This window comes from Ambystoma mexicanum, chromosome 5q, assembly GCF_040938575.1.
Source record: "Ambystoma mexicanum isolate Mex_15411 chromosome 5q, UKY_AmexF1_1, whole genome shotgun sequence".
Lineage (NCBI taxonomy): Eukaryota > Metazoa > Chordata > Amphibia > Caudata > Ambystomatidae > Ambystoma > Ambystoma mexicanum.
In genome coordinates, this window is record NC_090933.1 from 1,274,512,920 (window position 1) to 1,274,534,435 (window position 21,516).

The 21,516-nt window shown below is 47.0% G+C and overlaps 1 protein-coding gene across 27 annotated transcripts in view; it reads right to left on the bottom strand.

Moving 5' to 3' along the window:
• Positions 1-21,516, bottom strand: part of SCRIB (scribble planar cell polarity protein) — a 1,329,907-nt gene that overhangs the window by 20,951 nt on the left and 1,287,440 nt on the right. For 3 of the 27 annotated variants that reach the window (XR_011278687.1, XM_069621833.1, XM_069621829.1), the window contains one exon: positions 15,688-15,718. The exons of the other annotated variants lie outside the window; for them this stretch is intronic. Coding sequence is in view for 2 of the 3 variants with exons in the window: in XM_069621833.1 (XP_069477934.1) it covers positions 15,705-15,718 (14 nt within the window). In the remaining variant the exon portion in view is untranslated. The remainder of the gene's footprint in view (positions 1-15,687; positions 15,719-21,516) is intronic. 27 annotated transcript variants of the gene reach the window in all.

Genomic DNA, 21,516 nt, shown 5'->3' on the forward strand with positions numbered 1-21,516 from the left:
TCGGTCCTTGGCCCAGCCACTCTCCCCTGCACTGCCTTCCTGGCAACCCCTGCACTGCGGGACTGTCTCTGTATCCCTACATCCCCCCCTTCCCAGCACTTGTCTGCACTTATCTTGCACTTGCCACCAGCTGGCCCTTATTATTTATCCTGTTCATTACTAACCCTGTACTGCACTTTCCCCTCTCCCTTTCCCCCTTGCACTTTTCCCGTCCCCCCCCCTACCCATGCACTTGTGCGATCTGAATGACACCTGGCCTAGTAGGATCGTTGTCTGTCTCCCCTTGATCCCCCTTCCCTGCCTCGTCGCGCCTTGAAACACTTGTGTATAGGCGCGTTACAAATGCCATATCATATCCCACTTCACCAGCTCCCCTAAATGGCATTCAAGGGTTTATGGGAGCTGCAGGAGTTTAAGGGGATGATTGTTGATGTCAGGGTCTTGCCACCTGCCCCGCAAATGTCTGGGCTTTCCTGTTCCACCCAGGGGAACAGCTCTGGTTAAGGCCCTGCCAGGTAACCCCAGCTACCCCGGGTTTGGCTCCCTGGAGTCAGAGCTCCCTCACCACACTGCAGCCTTCCATGTACTCACAGGGCCAGTAATTTGGCAGTCCTTGCTCCAGGCCTTCCAGGGTCCCTCCAGCTCAGGTTTCTTCCTCTTGGCCTCTGTGCTTACTCCAGCATCCCCAACTTGCTCTCAGTGTGCCTGTGTGCGCCACCTTTTATACTGGCTGAGAGAATTAACAGGAGTCAGGTGTGAGTGGTTGTCCAGCCTTGCCTGACTCTGCCAGACCTGGTTAACAGGACAAGATGGAGACTGCCCATTGGAATACATGGTTCATTGGTTCCTATGGGTAATCTTCATAGCTCCAATGTGCCTCTTCTTCATCCCAGTGGTTTTGGGAAAAAACAGTGGGGAGGAATTATGGTAGTTGTATTTCGAGGGGTGGTAGGGAAATAAATCCTGTTAGAAGGGAAGCAATTTTAGTGCTGTAAAACATGGGATGATATATGTGTTCTACTTTCCTGGTTCTACCACGCCTCCCTTTTGTGTTGGTACCTGTTGGAATTGGAGAGGGGGCAACAGTATAGGTTTAAAAATGGTGTTTGTTAGAAGAGGAAATGTCTGGTAGGGAGGTGTTAAGGAAAGGGGCACACCATGTCTCACCTTAGGACTCCTCCTCTGGTTCACTGCCCGGTTCCGGACCCAACAGCAATAAACCCTCCCTAGCCACCACCGAAGAGGATACCAAGGGGGTTGATGGGGAAAAGCCCTTGGGGTTTTCACAATATCTACAACACAAACTCGCACCCTACAGAAATCTGAGATCTGGCATAGCTCTCTTAATCATCCCAGCTGCAAAATCGACCAGAATAGGCGCACCTTCTTTCTCAGTCCAAACTCCCACTATCTGGAACTCTATTTCAGATGGCATTGGCTGCACAGAGGATCACCTTGCATTTTCCAGAAGGCTCTCAAGGCCTGGCTATTCCCTTCTGCATCCTGACTGACCAAGTCCATCTTATGCTGAACTATCTCCCCACATACAAATGAATTTCTCCATCGAAAGAGGTTGGGGTACGAAATGTATTGCACTCGAATGGATGGTTGGGGTTGGAAAATGTGCTACACTGGACTGTTGGGGTCAGGAATTGTGTAGGACTTAGATGGATTGGTGGGGGCAAGAAATGTATCAAACTTCGATGGATAGTTGGAGATGTATTTCTCCTAACTAACCGTACTACAAACTCAGCATTCTGCACAATCAACCACCATCTTTGAACTAAACACAACCATACCTCTACCGCACCACAAACCACCCACACTTCATAACAAACACCCAACATGAAGCCATACCATGCACAATCATACCACAACACCACATGATGGCTACCAACGGGAAATTTACCTACGCTCAGTGACCTGTTTCTCCGAACTGAAGCTGCCAAAAGCACAAAGCTTTCTTACCTCTCAATCCCACTAACATACTGTTATGCAAGAATTGATGTAGTAACCCTGTGGAAGACTACTTGTCCTCTTGGTATTAGGTAACCCACCTTTTGGTACAGGCCTATACTACACAAGTTGGTAGTGTGACTGAGCAGCCAGGCATATCTCAAGAGGGGTAAATGTGCGCTTTAGAGCTGTAGTAATGAAATGCGCAAATACAAGTAGCCTAGTAACACTTACACTCAAGGTTTCAGTTAAAGTTATTTAACATCAGTTTTTAAATACGCATTCTTTAAAAAGGGCAGTATATGTAACAATCAAATATACTTTAAAATACTTTCCCAGAATTAGCACAAGTTTAGAGGCTACTCTAAACCCGGAGGGACTTCATTCACAAGGACAGTAATGGAATTTATATATCACTAGTACACTTTGCAGATTCTGAGTTTTGCAGGAAGAAAAGGTTAAAGGAAGGAAAAAAGGTTAAACAGGTTCTCGGGGCATGCAAGTATACTTAAATCTTCCAATGAAGTCTAGCCAAAAGCTTTTCCAGCAATAACAGTTTTAAAACCAAGTTATCTCTGAGGGACAGAAAATATCACGAAGAGTCTGCAGGGAGCCAGGACAGCCAAAGTCAATTGGGGCACAGTCTATGGAGCTGAGGACTCCTGCAGCAGCAATTTGGAGGTCGGCAGCAGCTATGGGCTCTTTTCGGATCAGCAGCACTTCGCGGATTCAGCACGCAGTAAACAGCACCACCGCAGATCTTGGATACCGGTTGGGCTTCATTCACTCCTTGAGTCCTGCACTCTGGTTGTCCTGCTTCTGAGGGTCCTTAGGAGTCTTCTAGAGCTTCTTCCTGGACTGCAGACATTGCACTCTACTTTGAATTTCTCAACCCCTGGCACTTGGTTCCTGCAGCAGCAAAGTAGTACAGCCAGTCGGGCAAGATGGTCCAGTGGAGTTCGTCCCGGGGTTAGTTGGTCCCACTAACCGAAGGGAAGTAGTCTTCCCTTCCGGAGCTTCTCTTGACCAGAAAAAGGAGTTTCAGCACAGCAGCAGGGCTTCACCGGACAATTCAAAGGTCCAGGAGGATGCAGAAAGCTTTGTTCACAGTTTCTTCGTCAGGTGTTCTTCCCAGTGGTTCCCTTGCCTTTTAAGCAGGATTCTCCCATTCATGCACAGCCTAGGCTGTCAATCACATAGCAGGGTGGCTGTCCTGAAAGACGGCCCCCCGGCCAATCAGGACTGGGGGCATTTCAGGCATTCCGAAAGAGAAAGGACAGGGGAGTTTCAGGAACTTCCCTCATTTGCTGCCCTTCCAGACACACTGGAGCCAGAGGCAGGTTTCAGTACTGAAGCCTGCCAAAGGCAAAACAAACAAAGGGCTCAAACATGTCTTGGCGCGCAGAGTAAAATTGAAGAAAGACCTCACAAACAGAAAAAGGTGAAAAAAGACAACCAGGGCCATTTTGACAAAATGGTCACTCATGGGTGCTATACTACAGCTGAGGATTCAGCCTGCAGTAGAAAAGCACAATGGTAGGAAAATTAAACCACTGCCACCAGCCATTTAAAGTAGTGAGGATAGCATACACATGTCACATGAGTAGGTAGGATAAGGGGCTACTAAGTAACCAACCAGCACTCCACATAAGATGGTGTGCTGGACCTACAAAGAGAAAAGGTAAGTAAATTCAATTTCACTTTGCTATTCTTGGGAACTGTAGTTCACCCAAGAAAAGGTATTTAAACCTTATGAGAAATCCAATGGATTTCTCTGTGACACTGCACTGAAGGTGCTGTGTCACCATACAAAAAGTAGATGCCTATGGAGTTTGTCAGACTCCAAAAACAAAGGAAACACATAATCCAAATCAGGTCAAAACACAAAAAGGGCTCACTTACTCCAGGGTGTTAGGCAGAATCACCTGCAGTACCCTTTGGGGACACTACAGGCAATTAGGACTACAAGTGCAAGCACAAATTCACCTTTGGTACAAGCCTGTACTACACAGTAAAGTGGTAGTGATGGCTGAGCAGCCAGACGTATCTCAAGAATTTAAGTGAGCAGTAGAACAAGTTACACAAAGGACCAACTAATACAGTGATTCAAACAAACACTTACTCAAGGTTTATACATTTATTTAATCAGTCAGTTTATAAACCTTACACTAGCATAAGCAGCTCAATATCACACACTAATAAACCACAATAATACAACCGGTAAGTAAATGAACAAGTTTTAGCTCCTGTGAAGTGGGAGCAAAACGGCACTTCAGATACTTATTAAAAGGGGTAAAAAGACAAGGTTATAAGAATAGACAGCCCAAATACATTCATAGGCAGGGCAAAGGGTTTCAGTTAAATACAACCAGCAATTCTTCTTATAGGCCTGGGCCAAGTCAATGGTTCCGAGTCTTTGTATAGGATAGCACTGTTCTGTTAGATAACAGTTAAGTCTTTGCCACGGAGTTGAGAAGAATTTGGCTAAGTGAAAAGTTTGACTAATGTTCAGGGAAGGACAAGCCTTCGAAGTTGAGGAAAGTTTCACGCACTTTCTCGATGGCCGAAAATAGTTCCGGACCGCGTTTGCACAGTAGCTTGTTAATGAAGAAAGCTGTAGCTGAGGCAGTTGTTCCTGGCAGTTCGAGCAGATCTCGCTGTTCCTGAGCTTCAGTCATGGGACAAGGACGTCGGGAGGTTGCTGCACTGCTCCGGGATGAGGCCAAAAGCTGTAGCAAGATGTTGGTTTAAGGTGCGAGTGCCTTAAAGTCCACAGGCTGGTTTCCTTCCCCCTGGCTATCCAGTTTTCAACAGCACTCTGATGAAAATTCGACCAGATGGGGACGGTGTCCAGGTGGCTTGCGAGTTGGTTGTTCCCACCAAACTCAAGGGAAGAGGTTAACCTTGAAGGGCTTCTCTGTCGATTGGAATTTCAGGCAATTCGGACCTGCAGCAGGGCTTCACCGGTCATCCAGGAGTTGCAGCAGTCCTCTTCCTTCAGCTCGTCTTCGGTTCTTTCGTACCAGTGGTCGACTCGGCTTTCCAAGTCCCAGAGACCTGCTTTTAAACAGTTTTTCCCCATTCATTCCAGCCTGGCTGTCACTCGCACAGCAGGGTGGCTGTCCTTGCCGGACAGTCAGCCGACCAATCACGCCAGAGTGCATTCAGGTCTCCTAGGAGACTAAGCACAGGGAGTTTCAGGCACCTCCCTTACATCCTGCGCCCCCCTACCCCCAGAGACTCAGGCGCCAGGGGGAGGGTTTCAGCACTGAAGCCCGCCAACGAACAAAGGGACCAAACTTGGTTTGGCGCGCAAAGATAAACACATGAAGGACTTTTTTTTTTCCCCATTTCTTTTAGGAAGATGACAGGAGTCTGTTTTTACAGATAGGTCTGGGGCGCCATATTGAAAAACATGGCTGACCCGATTTTTAGCTACTGTTGTTAGCGGTCGGGAAAAATCACGGTAGCTGATCTAAACCACTGCCACCAGCCATTTAAAGTAGGAAAAGGTAACATTTTACTGTTATAGGAGTGTTTTGACTCAGGGGAAGCTAAGCAACCCCTCCAGCACTCTATAGGAAGATAGAGTATGCTGGGTCAGTAAATTTAAAGAGACTGGTAAAGCCAATTTAACTTTACATGCTCTGGGAGACGGTAGTCAGTCCCAGAGAAGGTATTCAAACCTTTGGGGAGTATAAAAGACATCCCTGTGTCACTGCACTGAAGGTGCTGTGTGACACACAGAAAAAGATGATGCCTATGGAGTTGTTTAAAACTCCATAACCAAAGAACACAAAGGTAAAACACACACAAAATACATGGAAGAGTGGGAAAAAAGGCTCACACTCTTCCCAGGTAAAAAAAATCAAATCCTAGAAATCCAGCAATGTTGCTGTGGGGTCTCAAAAGGTAAGGGAAATTAGCACATTTTGAGAATTCTCCCTAACACAGGGCTAACGTCCAGCAAAAAAGCTGGGGGTCTCTAAGGTTGAAGGGAATTGGCACAGAAATGAGAATTGTCCCTAACACACCCCTCCTTCCATCGCAGATCCGGCAGAGTGCCAATACCCCATGCAAGTGGCAAGAGTTCACGGTACAAGACCCCATAACATTAACATTGGAAAGGGTTGCACTCCGCTCCTGGACCCAACTAGAATCCGCTCTGCACCCGCAGTTCCTGTGCATCCTGGACCCAACTAGAATCCGCTCTGCACCCGCAGTTCCTGTGCATCCTGGACCCAACTAGAATCCGCTCTGCACCCGCAGTTCCTGTGCATCCTCTACTGGATCGAACAGTGGGAAAGCCTCCCTCCAGCGACCACCAGTCCACCTGCTTCATCACTTGGGAGAATCCGAGTCAGGGGGGAGAGTACTTGCAATGCTTCCAGCCGTACCGGTGTCCCCTATAGTAAACCTTAGAATCACCTTTGGTTTGTTCTATTCCATTTTAAATGTTTGTTCTAATAGCTGTTCTAAAGGATCAGAAAATAGTCTTAATTACTTAGAACATTTTTTCACCACCACAAGAACCGTTCCTACCTTTGTCCCCTCTCCTGAGAAGAAGCTTCTGTGACCTTTGGGTACAAGGCCCCATTCAACATAGGAATAGGCGTCCATGTTTTGGGTATTACGTTCCATGAGATTCCATCGAGTTTTTTTCTTTCTTTTAGGACATTTTGCCGGAAATGTATGTGGAGTGGGGCTAGGGGCAAGACCTCACCCAGCGCGCCCTCCCAAACCACCTCTACACCTTTTTTATTAGCCTAACACACACCCCCACATACATTTGCAGCAAAACCTGAACAAAAAAGCGATGAATTCTCCTTCGATTGAAAATGCAGCGTAGGAACCTCCCTATCCCAGGTATTATCCTTGTGAACTGCTTGTCCTTACTGCATCATTACTTCCTTTCCTTTTAGGTGTTTAAGTGAATTGAATGCATTTAAAAAACCTAAGGTGACAGTATACATGTTTGATAACGGATAATTATGTGATATTACCTGCTAGTTTAATTCTTTTAGTGTATTTTGGGCCTATAATGAATAGGGTATTTTGTACTGGCCTCTCTAAACGGAATTGTGTGCTTCACTGTGTGCACTCATTGTGGCATCCTGTCCTCGCTCACTCACTGCTGAGACTAAGTATTGGACACTCTCCACTGCTACCTCGAATGGGTTTGGCCAACTTCTCAGAGTTCCCATTAACTAGGGTGGCCTCCTGAAGTCGGTCCAAAATGCCAGAGTTTAGAAATCCAGCTTAACAGAGACCAAGTACCTTGGGATCCCAGCCAGTAGCACCTGCAACCAACTACCAGACAGACCCCTTCACATCACACACACAAAACAGTCCTCAGTATTGAAGATTGTACCTATAAGGTTCCATTTTTCTTGTTGTGTGCAAAAGACTGAAAAAGGGCATACTTCTAGCAAAATGTACACGACTCAATATTTAAGGTAACAAACCGGGCCGTTTAACACTGGATCTATATAGACTTGATCCAGTAATGAGCGCCAAGACACTAAACGTCCTTAGCCAATTTATGCAGCCACTGTCTTGCATGGTAAACATCTGACAACGTGGGCATGTAATTGGCAAGATATAATGACTAGGAACAACTCTAAATGTTCAAATCAGACAAAATCACCCTACACTTAGTCAAGTGTAGTGTGAGGCTTCCAGCGAGACCTGGAAGCATGGAGAGTTATTTCATTACTCTCGAGGGTAAAATGGGACCTTCCTGGTAGTACTGGAAGCCTGTGAAGATTCAGAGTGTTTAAGAGCATTGATTTGTATTTATTTATTTATAATGCGCACCAAACCCAGGGGTAGCCAGGCGCAAAGGCAGCAAGAGGGTTGCAAAACTTAGTTACATACAGTAGGGTGAGGTCCAGCTGCAGTTACAGTGCCGGACGTATCACACCAAATAGGAAGGGTAGGACATAAACACTATAGGCAGTACTATATGACAATGCATTACTTACCGTAAAAGCATTTCTGATGGTTGTATCTGCTTAGATTCACATGCTGTGCATAGGTCCGACATCCATTGGTCACTGCGGAGTATTGCATTTTGTTTTTCGTAGTCGAAAAGGGACGTCTACAAGGCGTGCCTGAAATACTATCCCGATAGTGACGTGCGTTGTACCCACAATCCCTCACGCGTCGAGGTCCCTCTGTTTGTATTTTTCTGCCCTGAGGGAGCCTTCTACACGTGAGTGAGTACAGAAAAGAGATATAAAAGGAAGTCTGTATTCCTTCCATCCGAGCGGGGAGGAAGGGTGGGCGCATGTGAATCTAAGCAGATACAACCATCAGAAATGCTTTTACGGTAAGTAATGCATTGTCTTCTGATGTTTGTTAATCTGCTTAGAATCACATGCTGTGCATAGACTAGCGAGCAGTACCCGGAGTTGGCGGTGGGTTAAGAGAAGGAACAGTAGAGAAAACATGTCTTAATACTGCCTGTCCCACCTGGGAGTCAGATCTCGAGTGTGCATCTAGACAGTAGTGTTTTGTAAAGGTGTGCACAGAACTCCAGGTAGCCGCTTTGCAGATGGACTCAAGGGGAACATTTGCAATGAATGCTATGGACGCCCCTGTGCCTCGAGTAGAGTGTGCTCTTGGCTTAAAGGGCAGTTCTCTCTTAGCAAGAGTATAGCAGAGAGTGATGCATTGAACAATCCATCTAGAAATAGTGGACTTTGAAACTGCATTCCCCTCTCTTCCTGCTGCCACCGAGACGAAGAACTGATTAGTCTTCCTCAGTGGTCTGGTTCTTTCCATGTAGAACATGACCGCTCTGCGCACATCTAGTGTGTGCAGAGTTTTTTCTCCCAAGTTGGAAGGATTTTGAAAGAACGTTGGCAGTTCTATAGACTGGTTTACGTGGAATTTCGATATGAATTTCGGAGCAAACCTTGGGTGCGTGCGTAGAACCACCTTCCTTATCTCTGTGAACTGTAACGAAGGGGTCTAGAACAGAAAGAGCCTGTAGTTCACTTACTCTCCTGATGGAGGTGATAGCTATTAAAAAAGCAGTCTTAAGAGTGAGGTGTTTAAGAGATGCTTTGTGCATGGGTTCGAATGGTGAGCCCATGAGTCTGGTAAGTACCACGTTAAGGTCCCATCCGGGAGCTGGGTCAGCTATCGGGGGGTGTATTCTCTTTACTCCCTCCATGAAGGCCTTTATAACAGGGATCTTCCACCACGACACCTTGAGTTGGGAAGTGGTGTATGCAGAAAGTGCCACTAGGTGGACTTTAATGGAATTGAACACTAGACCTGAATCCAATAAGTGGGCCAGGTATAGAACAATATGTGTGGGAGAGCAGTCAATCGGGTTGATGCTTTTTCCCATGCACCAGATGACAAATCTCTTCCACTTGCTAGAATAGCAGTGGCGAGTGTTAGGTTTTCTGGCTTCCCTGAGGATGTCCATGCATCTCTGCGGGAGCTGTAGATGTCCGAATTCTATGATCTCAGGAGCCAAGCTGCTAAGTTCATGTTCTGGGGGCATGGATGCAGAGTCCTGCCCTTGTCTTGTGAGAAGCATGTTGTACGGGCAGGGGAATTTCACTGGGGGAGATAGAGACATCTGCATCAAGTGAGCGAACCATGGCTGTCGGGCCCACATTGGAACCACCAGTATCATGGTCACTTGTTTCTTGTGCACCACCTTGTTGAGAAGGGGAGTCGGGGGGAAAAGCGTAAACAAATTTCCCTGACCATTGCATCGACAGACCGTTCCCCTTGGATTAGTTCTGGGGGTACCTGGAGGCGTAACTTAGGCATTGTGAGTGCTCCAGGGTTGCGAACAGGTCTATTTCTGGGAATCCCCATTGTGTGAAGACGTCGAAGACGATGTCTTCGTGCAGTCGCCATTCGTACTCTTCGGGCAGGGGGAATTCTCTGCTGAGTTTGTCTGCCAGCAGATTGAGTTCGCCTGGTACATGTTGTCAGTAGGAACATGTTTTGTTTGAGAGCCCACTTCCATATATTTTGGGCCAGTTTGGACAGTCCTGGAGAGTGGGTGCCCCCCTGCTTGTTGATGTAGTACATGGCTGTGGTGCTGTCTGTAAGGACCAACACAGTCTTGCCTTGTAGGTGTTCCTGGAAGGCTTTTAGCGCCTTGAACACAGCTAGTAGCTCCAGTAGATTTATGTGTTTGGATGCTACGTTCGGAGTCCACACGCAGTCTGATGGGATAGGTGAGCCCCCCCATCCTGTGAGGGATGCGTCTGTGGTTAGAGTGGCTTCCGCCGCGGGTGTGGCAAAGGGTTTCCCTCTTTCCCTCTTTCCAGGTTTTCCTTTGTCCACCACTGTAGCGAGAGAACCAAGGCCTGCGAGACCACCACTAGATCGTCCCATAGTCCGCTGGCCTGACACCACTGGCTGTTGAGCCACTCTTGCACAGGGCACATGCGCAGGCGCGCGTGAGGTACCAAATAAATACACAACGCCATCATGCCTAGCAAGCGCATTGCTTTGCGTACCGTCACCTCTCGACCGGTCACATATTGAGGGATCTGAAACAGCATGTTTTGGACCCTCTCGTTGGAGGGGAAGACGAGGCCATCCTTTGTTTGAATTAGAGCCCCTAGGAATTGTTTGATTTGGCTGGGGTCTAGGCTGGATTTCTTTTCGTTGATGGAGAAGCCCAACTGGAACAAAAGGTCTACAGTCTTTTGGGTATTGGAGAAGCATGTTTCGTAAGAATCCCCTGTTATGAGCCAGTCGTCGAGGTAAGGGTAAACTGGGATGGACAACCTGCGCAGGTGGGCCGCTGCCACTGCCAGTACCTTCGTGAATACCCTTGGTGCTGATGCTATGCCGAAGGGTAGCACTCTGAACTGGTAGTGTTTGCCCTCTATCATGAACCTGAGGTATCTTCTGTGCGCTGGCAACATTAAAATATGAAAGTATGCATCTTTCATGTCCAATGTTCTCATGTAATCTCCCTGTGACAGCAGTGGGATCACTTCCTGTAAGGTCACCATACGAAACTTCTGGTGTTTTGATAAACTTGTTCTCTGGGCGCAGATCTAATACAGGGCGCATGGTTAGATCCTTTTTGGGTACAAGGAAGTACACTGAATAAATACCTTCCGTTACCTGAGATGGAGGCACGACCTCTATGGCTCCTTTTTCCAGCAGTTGTTGTACTTCTTGCAGAAGGATGGCAAGGTGTTCCGGTGTCATGCGTCGTCCCCTCGGGGGTCTGTATGTTGGGGAACTGTTGAATTCGATGCAGTATCCGTGGGCTACGGTGGAAAGTACCCAGCGGTCTGACATTATTCCCTCCCATGCTGGAAGAAAGGATGTTATCCGGCCCCCGACCGGTGTTGCATGGGAGGGGACGCGAATCTTCGTGTCACTTGGTGTTGTTGGGGGCTTGGGAGCCTCTGGGGGTGGACCCCCGACCTCTCCCTTTGCCCCGGCGCTGGCCTCTTTGGCTGTACTGCCCACTATTGGTCTGGTAATTGGTGGCAGGGTACTGTTGCTGCTGATTCTGCTGTTGGCGTTGGCCACGAAAAAAGCGTTTGTTGCCATAGCCGCGTCTGGTAGTGGGCTTAGAGATCTGGTCAAGAGTTTTGATAGTATCAAACTCTTTTTTAGCCATCTCCAGAGCCTCATCCACCGCTTTCCCGAAGAGGTTTGAGTCTTCAACAGGTTTATTTATTAAAGACGCCTGCGTCTCCGGTTTGAACCCTGAGTTGCACAGCCATACATGGCGTTTTAGGAGTATTCCCTGAACCAGGGAACGTCCCGCTGTCTCTGCAGCATCCAGAGAGTTCTTTACAATACTCTGGTTGACCTGGGTTCCTTCGCCAATAGTTGATAGCAGGTGTGTACCTAGTGGTTCCGGCGCTTCTTCGGCGTCTTTGCGCAGTTTGGCCCACTGCGCGTCCGCATAGCTAGCTAGCAAAGAATTGTTGTTCGCAATCCTTGCCGAAAAGGCAGCCGAGGATGTGACTCTCTTTGCAAGGGCATATAACCTCTTGCCCTCCTTGTCAGGTGGTGCCTCGCTGGTGGACAGCGGCACCTCTGCCCTCTTCCTTGTATTAGTTACTACAAGGGAATCCGGAATGGAATGTCCCCTGATGTACAGCGGGTCTGAGGGTGAAGGAGTGAAATGTTTTTCCAATTCTTGGATTAACTCCTCTGATTAGTGCTGGTGTGGATAGCGAAGGGATGATTCTTCTCTTCACTGAAGCGAGGAGGGGAATGGTCTGGCTGACCGGGGGTTTCTCCTTAATTACTCTTTCCACAAAGTCTATTTCAGGAGAGATCTCCCCAGTGTCCAGTTCGAAATGTGCTGCTGCTCTGCGCAACAGGGCATTGAATGTGGGCTGATCGTCAATGGGAGACGTGTTTCTAACAGGTGAATTGTCAGGAGGATTTAGGTTCAGGACATCAGTGTCCGAATATACTGATGGGGATTGCCAGGGATGAGAGGGTCCTTCTTCTGGATTTTCTCCGAAGCCTTCTCCTATAATGTCTGGGCTGTCCTCCAGACCTTCCTCCTGGTTCTGTCCCTCTTCATCGTCCATAAATTCATCCTCCTCCTCCAAGTATTGTTCCTCACCAGTGAGGTCATACACATTATGGAAGTCTGAGGCTGTGTCCTGCTGGGGATTGACTAGTCTCGGATATTTGGCCCTGGGGTCCTCCTGAGGCCCTTCTCTTGTTCTCTTGGGAGTGGGAGGGTTCTGGGTCTTCATAAACCTCTCCATTCTCTCCATGCAGAGATGGAGCCTTTCCATGGTTTCATGGGGTACCCCTGAGCGGTCTAGCGGGGGAAAATTAGTGTCATCTAGCTGAAAACGGCACAAACTCTCCCATAACGTCGAGGAAAGTGTCCCGTCGCCTTCCAAAAAGCCTTCCGGTGTGCTGGGGGTCCCCCCGACTGAAGGGGGTAGTCCCTGTCTTTCTTTGGGCTTTTTCGGCGTGTCTTTCGACCTCTGCGTAGCGCTCGACGTGTCTTTCGGGGTACTCTTCTGGGCGTCGGCTACCACGATCCTCGCCAAGCTCTCTGCGACTCGTTTGTCAGCGGAGGGCTGTGGTTTCGACGTTATGGGTGTCGATCGTTCTACAGTGGCGTGCGCTCTCTGCTGGTGCGCGCCGGGCGATGGTTTGGGGGCGGCGCCCTTATTTGCCGAAAGCCCAGTCGCTGGTCGCGGCTGCGAGAGGGGCTTTGAACCTGAACGGTCCGAGGAGGCCGCCGGTGGAACCTGCGTCTCCTTGGGCGCTGATGCTTTCTTCGTCTTTGACGAAGAAGAGCCATGGGTTGTGTGCTTATGTGTGGTATCGTGTGCGTCAGTGTCGCCGGGGTGTTCAGCCCCATAAGCAGGGCGTGAGCCGAGCCCGTCGGGGCCGGGGACAGACGACGAAGAGCGCGAGCGCTCTTTAGAGGGGTCTACGACTTCCATAGCGGAGGTCGTGTTATCACGTTCCTCGTCACTGTCGGTGGTAGCAGCAGCGGGTGAAGAATCGGCCTTCGACATAGCGTAGGTCGCCCACCTCTTGACTCTACGGTCTTTTAGAGTCTTTGGCTTAAGAAGCCGACAAGCCGTGCAACCCTCCTCTTTGTGATCGAGGGGCAAGCAGCGGTTACACTGTGAATGCTTGTCCTTCCAAGTAAACTTGCCCTTGCAACGCAGGCAAAACCTAAAGGGTGTCCTCTCCATAGCCGAGGCAATAAATCGTGATAACGACCCCAAGGGAAAGGAAGGGGAAAAGGAAAGGCATTCTCAGAAAAGAACCAGAGATGTCCCACGACCCCACTCTCCCTACTGTATATGGCCTGCGAGGCCAGGCCACGTGTTCGGCAACGCCGAAGGATCTCCTCCGCTCGTTCCCTCCGTCGAAGATCTTGCTCGGCGGAGACAGCTTCACAACTGCTTCGAGGGAGGGATCGATATGTTATATACTAAATAGGAAAACGACCAAAGGTCGAGGAGATGAAATCTGCAATATCTCTCGAGGAGCTCCGCGTAAAGGCGACCAGTAGCTGGGCGGAAAAAAACAATCTGAGGGACCTCGACGCGTGAGGGATTGTGGGTACAACGCACGTCACTATAGGGATAGTATTTCAGACACGCCTTGTCGACGTCCCTTTTCGACTACGAAAAACAAAATGCAATACTCCGCAGTGACCACTGGATGTCGGACCTATGCACAGCATGTGATTCTAAGCAGATTAACAAACATCAGAAACATATTTACATTCAATGAGGTAAGGAGCCACATGGTCGTGAAAATGTTATAACGTGTAGGGGAGACGCAAGATCCTTGAGGCACGCCGTAAGTGATAGGTGTAGAGCCGGCTGCTGCTGACAATGAGAAGGCTCTCATCGTGCGGTTATTGAAGAAGGATTGGTCCAATTGGTTGCTTCTTGAGAGAAGTGGGCAGCTTTTTGTAGGTGGTTGCACAAGAACTCATGGTCAACCAGATCGAAGGCCGCAGAGAGATCAAGGAGTAGCAATAGTGCTGTCTTACCCTGGTCTCTCAGCTCGTCTATCTGTGCCTTGAGATCTATAAGTGCAGTTTCGGTTCCATACTCTGGCATGAAGCCCGATTGTCGGACGCCTAGGAGATGGAAGTGCTCAAGGTAATGTTGGATCTGGTGGTATGCTATTTTGTCGATTTTAAAAAGGAACGGTACTGTGGTAATAGGGCGGTAGTTAGTTGGAGTGGATGGGTCTAAATTCATTTTTTAAGCAGAGGGAGAACCCAGGACTGTTTTAAATTATTAGGTACGGTCCCTGATGTGAAAGACGCATTTATTAGTTTGGTAATAAATGGTGCAAGATCACGGGCTGCATCCTTAATCAGTTGAGCGGGGCATAGGTCTCCGTGGCAATTTGAAGGTTTGAGGGTGAGAATAGTATTTTCTACCTCTTTGGTGGATACTTTATGGAAGTTAAAGGGGGGGTTGTGCGCTGGGGGGATGATCGAGTCAGGTGAGCCTTTTTATGGGAGGCGGTACTCGGCTTAGTAGAGGAGAGCAGAGATTCTTTTTTAATGCTGATCTTAGTCTTAAGGGAGGAGATTTTGTTCGCTAGGGCATTTTGTATGCCCGTGCACCAGTTTTTATCTTTGATACATGAGTCGGGCACTTGGATCGGGGATTCAACCTCTAAGTATTGTGAAAAGCTCTCTAGTGTTAGATTTAGCTTGTGAGATTTGCGTACTATAAGACGTTTGTTTGGCCAATATAATTTCTTTTTTATATTGAGAAGCTAGACAGCTCAAGTTTTTTTTGTTATTTTTTGAGGGGTAAGCTCGCCAGATTTTTTCACAGCGTCGCTTTTCCTGTCTGAGGTCTTTAAGATGAGGCGAAAACCAGGAATTGATGTGTTTCCGGGGCTTGCTCTTTTTTTTAGCTTCAAAGGGGCTATGGCGTCAAGGGATGAGAGCATGATTTTATTATAGATGTCCACCATCGTGAATGGATCTGTATGATCCGGGATTGATGTAAGGCGTTATGTATACAATACGCTAATGTGGGGATAGGGCTAAAGAAGGATGCGTTATATTGCAGTACACATGTAAGACATGCACTTTCCATTGTCAGGACGCTGGTAGTATATTGCAAACATGCAGTATGGGACTCAAAATGATGATGCAACTAGAGAGGTGCACACAGCACTCGAGACATGCAATCTTTACTCCAGTATCTGAAACCGTCTTGTTAGAACACTCTTTAAAAAGGCATAGACTTTTACCCAGAGCTGTCTCGCGTTCAGATGGACCAATCTAGGGCAGAAGAAAAGAAAAACGAAACGGAAGATGAAGTACGGTCATGAATTAGGACTTGCAATTCATATGGATTGTTCCATCTGCACTGTTTTGCAATTTGCAGGCGACCACCATATCCAACACCCTTGATGCACACACTGATACACAAACTTTGGCTGAACTGTAAGCTCACCCAGTAACCAGGAAAAACAGGGAATAAGTCAACAGGGGAAAACACAAGAGGCCGTAAAACACCTAGATGATCGTACACTGCTGTTATTTCTTTACAGCAGAGCAGCTGGATCTGGCAGGAGATTGGTCAATCATTTATGGGGCTAGAAAGCTACTGTTCTCTCCTATTACTGCAAGGGACACTTGTGTCTTGTCTATTCCCAGTGGAAAGTTTAATTTGCCAACACCATTGTGACCAAACGAGGACACTTGTTCAGGGAAGCACAGTAAACTGAAATGGCTCCAGGCATTTCCCGGCTGATGAATTACGTCAACACATGTGTCGACAAAGAAAACGTGCCTACGCAACGCATTTAAAGACAGCTGCGATTACTTTGGACAAAAAGGGTCGCTAATGTGAGACTTGATAATTACATACAGGAATGAGAAGTGCACAATCTGCCAATTAAATAGGTTTTCCAAAATAAGATTTTAACAGGGATTTTCAGAACATGCTTTGTAGGCCGGTTTAGAGAAGTAACCCTATTTGAAGAACAGTGCAACCCCTGGCCCAATAAGAGCACGGCTACGTGGGCTTCATTGCTCCACCATTGTGTGAAAGAAGCAAAATAAGGACACCAGGATATGGAAAATACGTTATTGTATCTATGAATGTGTCAGTGTTCATACTGTGATCAAGTACTTGTTCTACCACCAATAGACAGAACTGTGTTAGGAAATATTTTCTTTTTGCAGATTTCCTCCCATAGACTTCCATTTTCTTTTTGCTCTGTTTTGACTCTTTTCCTGAGGTAAAGTCTTTTGCTTTACGCTCAGCCTAAGTCTAAACATTTTGCCTGTTCACTAGCCATATTGTTCTTTGGCCCTTTTCCTCCCCTTTCTGGACCAAAATGGCCCTATATGGAATGCCCTAAATGAGGAGAGTGTATTCACAATTATGCCGATACTCCATCTTGACTCATTAGGTTCTACCTACAGAATATCAACCCAACAATCCTCGATCGGCTGTACATTGCACTCCCCGATTTGGGGGGTTCCCCTAACCATTCTACATGGAAAGCTTTGGAAAAAGACCTTGGGGTTAAATAACTGAGTGTGAAATCCAGTGATGAGGCAAGAATTAGGCTTTACGTCCCGGGCAGCCAGGGCAGTGTGGAAAAAGCTGGAGGAATATGCTAAATTGTTCAATCCGCCTGCCAATTCCATTTACTAATGTTTGGGGGAAACATTGATTCTCCAGCCAGCTGTAGAAGAGGACCCAAACAGAGCCTGCACTCCAGTCGCCCACTTTAAAGTAGCAGGAGTGTTCACACCGAGATATGTGACGTATGACAAACAAATAAACCAGCAGAGAGCCGTATTAGGGCTCTGCCCAGTGCCAATCGGAAGAATACCTATTGAAGTTCCAATAACCAGACAACCATGGACAGTAAGGTATCCATTGAGACAATCCTACCAGCAAATGACACGAAATGAAGATTGCTTAAACACTGTCCCAGAAGAAACTCAAAAGGCCTTAATTGAAGACGAATGGTGACGACACAAGGGCCCGGACAGACTCACAGATGGTTGAAACTACAACCAAAACATGACACACAAAGACGAAATGTCATGAATAAGGATTGCATGAACTTAGAAGGAGAGACAATGTTGAAATATAAAGAAAAACTAAAGCAGGATGAAAAGATTCAACCAGCTAACGCCTGTACATATGCTTGTAATCGCAAGAAGCTAAGAAAACAGTGCTGCTTGCTATGTTTAGTAGAAGAATAGAGCGGCAAGCGCCAACTATATATCTACCTCAACGAAGCACACTATATAAGTGCAAGTCCACTTTATACAAAATCAGAATTAACCCAGGTTACTAAGGGTCAAACAGGACAGGATTCTTATTCCAGCTAAAACAAGAAAAGAGACGGCGGAATCGAAACTCAGCTAGAAGCAGCTCATGCCTGGGACATCGAGGTCAAACCAAGAGAGGGAGGCGCACAGTAGCTTCGGAGAATCGAAACTTAAGAGCAGAGCAGCCTGCCCCGTGAAGGTCGAGATAAGGAGGCCCAGGCAGGTGGCAGGCCGAAATGAGAATTAAATACACCTTCGCCTGGCTGTCTCCCAAAACAGAAGATAACATAACTTTTCCTGACAAGAAGCTAGCTTCGAGGCCGACCACAACCAACTAATTGACACATAGCGCTAAACTACTGATTGATGAAAGGGAGGCTGGGTGAATCTTGCGGCATCCTGCATTTGGGTGACCTTTCTGCGTGCTGCTAATTAAAGTGGAGATTTATGCTTGGGGTTGTAGCCAACCCAATCACAATGGGGCCAATAATCGAGGGTCCTATAGATAGTAGAGCCAATGGGACGTTGTACTTTTAGTGACATCTACATGAGTAATGTTAGCTGGAAGGGCGTAGCCGCCCACCTGATAAGGGTTATCCAATCCTCACACTCTGTTACCATATACAGATATAGTACCTATAGTAAAGTTACCTTTTCCAACCCATGATAAACTTTGGAGTGTTACACGTCAATGATGACGAATTTGGGGTATAACTGTTACTGTTTGAATGAAGTTGTTGGGAGTTGAAGCGAGACGGGCTATTGCATCACTGCTGATTTCCATGTTTCCCTGTTTTTTTATACTCATCATTAAACAGACTCCCCTTTGCCAAACCATTGAGTTGTCCTTAATGATTGGTGTTGGAGTGAGAAATCCTGCACCCCTTCCACCTCAAGGTGCAGCTCTCTCATCTTAAAAGTACGACAGAGCGAGCTCTGACTATGGGGCAGTCAGGGGTCCCTCGCTCTCGAGTAAACAGCAGTTACAATTGGAGAGTTCAAGCAGAACATCGGTTGCATCTTGCACCGGATCAGCACCTCAATAGATGAACTAAGGGATACCCCACAACTGGGCAAGAGGCAACTGTTTGACGCTGATGGGCCGAAACATCTGGCTTGCTTTCTACTTACTCTCTCTATACAAAATATGCTACGTTTTTTAAAAAATCGGAAACAAATATATGTGTCTTTTCTATGTCCTAATATTCGTGGTACATATATGCATTTTCGTTTAAATCACTTCTCTACTTTAGAGAGGAGGATCAAGTGGGATGAATCGGTGACGAGTGCCGACTGTGGATTCTGCCAGCAGAAAACCGCAGCGACCCTAAAACACATAGTATCACAATGTGTGGCTTTTGAGGAGGCTAGATGCCGCCATCTAGGGGTCTTGAGTGTACCTGAAATGTTTTGGATCAGATTGATGTGGGTAAATGGGGTCCCATTGATATTAGCATTGTATGCATTTTTGTGTGTCGTTTTAAAGAAATTGGATGAATTTTAGATAGCCTTCAAATGTGATTGTTTTCTAATTTTGTGTTTCTAATATTGTAAATTGTTGAAATTAGTGAAAGGCTTGCTTTCACAAGCTGTAACACAATAAACAAATAATTCCCTTACACAGGGAGAGCAGCTGCTTTTGAGGGCTGAGGGGTAGTCTGTTTGTGGCTTACGGTGGGTCTGGAAGTATTTAGTTCCAGTCCCATCTCCGGGTGCCTGAATGCCTGTTGCTGGGCAGACTGTGTGCCCGGTGGCAACCCATGACTGGATAGCCACTGCCAGTTTGAATGGTGCCGATCCTCACCATTGGTGGACTTGGACAAGCTTTCAGTCCAAATCTTGGATAAAAGGACTCCTGCAACCATTCCACAAATCATTGCTGGTGCCAAGACCCCAAAGAAGTGCAGCTGCTGATGAACTGAGGACAACCTTTGCAGTTTCAAATCCATTGACGTCGCAGTGAAGCCCAACTCCTCTGCCTGATCTCAAGAACATCCTTGTTGGTGCCTCAACCCCTGGATCGGTGGGAACAACAAGTCTTGACCCCTGCTTTGGGATCTGTGCCTTCAGAGTCTTCAGAAGTGTCCCTGGATCAACCGCTGGACTCGCCAGCTCTCTCCTGGGCTACCTCACTGCAGCAGTCACTATTCAGAGTGTAACGAGACGTCTTTTCCTGCATTTTCAGACTTATTGCATCAACGGAAGCTGTGCAGGGTTTGCTCCTTTGCTCGTCCACTGAAGGTCGCCTGTTGCCGTCTGACCATAGTGACTCATGTTGCAACTAGTTTTCCTCGCTCTTTGAAGGTGTCCTCAGGTGGTCTGCTCCACAGAAGTCTTCATCTTTTCTTCCTTTGGGTGTTCAGCTGGAAGGTGTCCAACAGATGCATAAGCACCACAATCGACCAAAACCAAATCCTGTGACTGAAAGTGACCTCTTCACCAGTGACCCCATGATATTACTCGACGAGACCATGCAAAAAAGACTGTCCCCAACAGGATCCGGAACCTTAGCAGTGCTCCCTTGATAAATCTGAGTCGGGAGGGGGGGTGAGTTAACATTCCTGTTGCTGTTCTTCCTCCACTCCCCCTCCCTCCTGTGCTCCATAGGGTCACATGTACGCAAAGACCTGTGCCTATATCACTCTTTCCTGACCATGGCCGGTGGAGGCCAGGTTTAGGATCCCTTCCTAGTTCTAGCAGAGTGGTATGGGAGCAAGTGAATTTACTAACCTGAACTTCACCTAAATGTTTGACTCTTAATCATAATCACTTGCATCATCAATCTCCCAATAAACCTACCTGTGAAGTGTATCTTTGAAACGGGTGACATTTTGACACAAGGCACAGAACATTCCTAGAGTTGAACTTTACAAGATTGAGTGAAGCTATTCCAAAGTGTCTTTTCAATTTCTAATGCATCCGAGTACTTACCTGTGTTGGAGTGATTTTTTAATCATGTGATTTCCTATATCTCCTAAGGGTTAATAAGTTAGTTAGATTTTCTTTCTTCAGTTAAATTCTCCACACTTTGTGAGTCCTCCAGCATTTTTGCTAAAGTATTAGATTTTTGTACTGATTCTCGTGAGTGGGAAACCTTTTCCGCTCACACTCATTCTTTTACTCTAAACTTTGGAACCTTTTTACTTTTTTTGTACTTTTTAATGGAGTTATGCTTTCCACCATGTTTTCTGGCATCTACATTTTACTATTGCAGCACACAGCACTTTCTGTGCAGTGCTGCTGGAAGATCCTTGAGCTTTCCTTGTTATTTTACCTGCGTTAACACATTACCAAGGCAGATGGGACACCTTTTATCCCTCCTGTATTTATTTTTTTAGATCAGCACACCCCACCTTATGTGGAGTGTTGAGGGGAAACATTTACTCCCCTTTCTCACTGTTTCAGTAACTTTTAGTTACATTTACAAGATCATCTGAAGCCTTTTTTGTAGGCTTGTACTTCTTTGCAGCAGCGGTAGGGGACGCTGCGGTCACCATTTGCCTAAAATGGTGAATGTCCTTTTTAAGCCCTGTTCATGACTTTCTTTCTTGAGCCTGCTTCTGCCTGGCTATGTGGAGGAGGGCTTGATGGGTCCTTTGTCTTTGCTGGGCTTCTCTTGGAAAGCCTGCCACGGTTCTTTCAGTGCCTGAAAGGAAAGGAAGAGGGGGAGGTAACCGAAACTCCCCTGATCTTTGTCCTGCAATGTGTCTGTCTGGAACCAGTTTGAACTGGGAAGCTTGAATGGCGATTGGTGGGCTCAGACCGTTTTCTTACATAAAAGG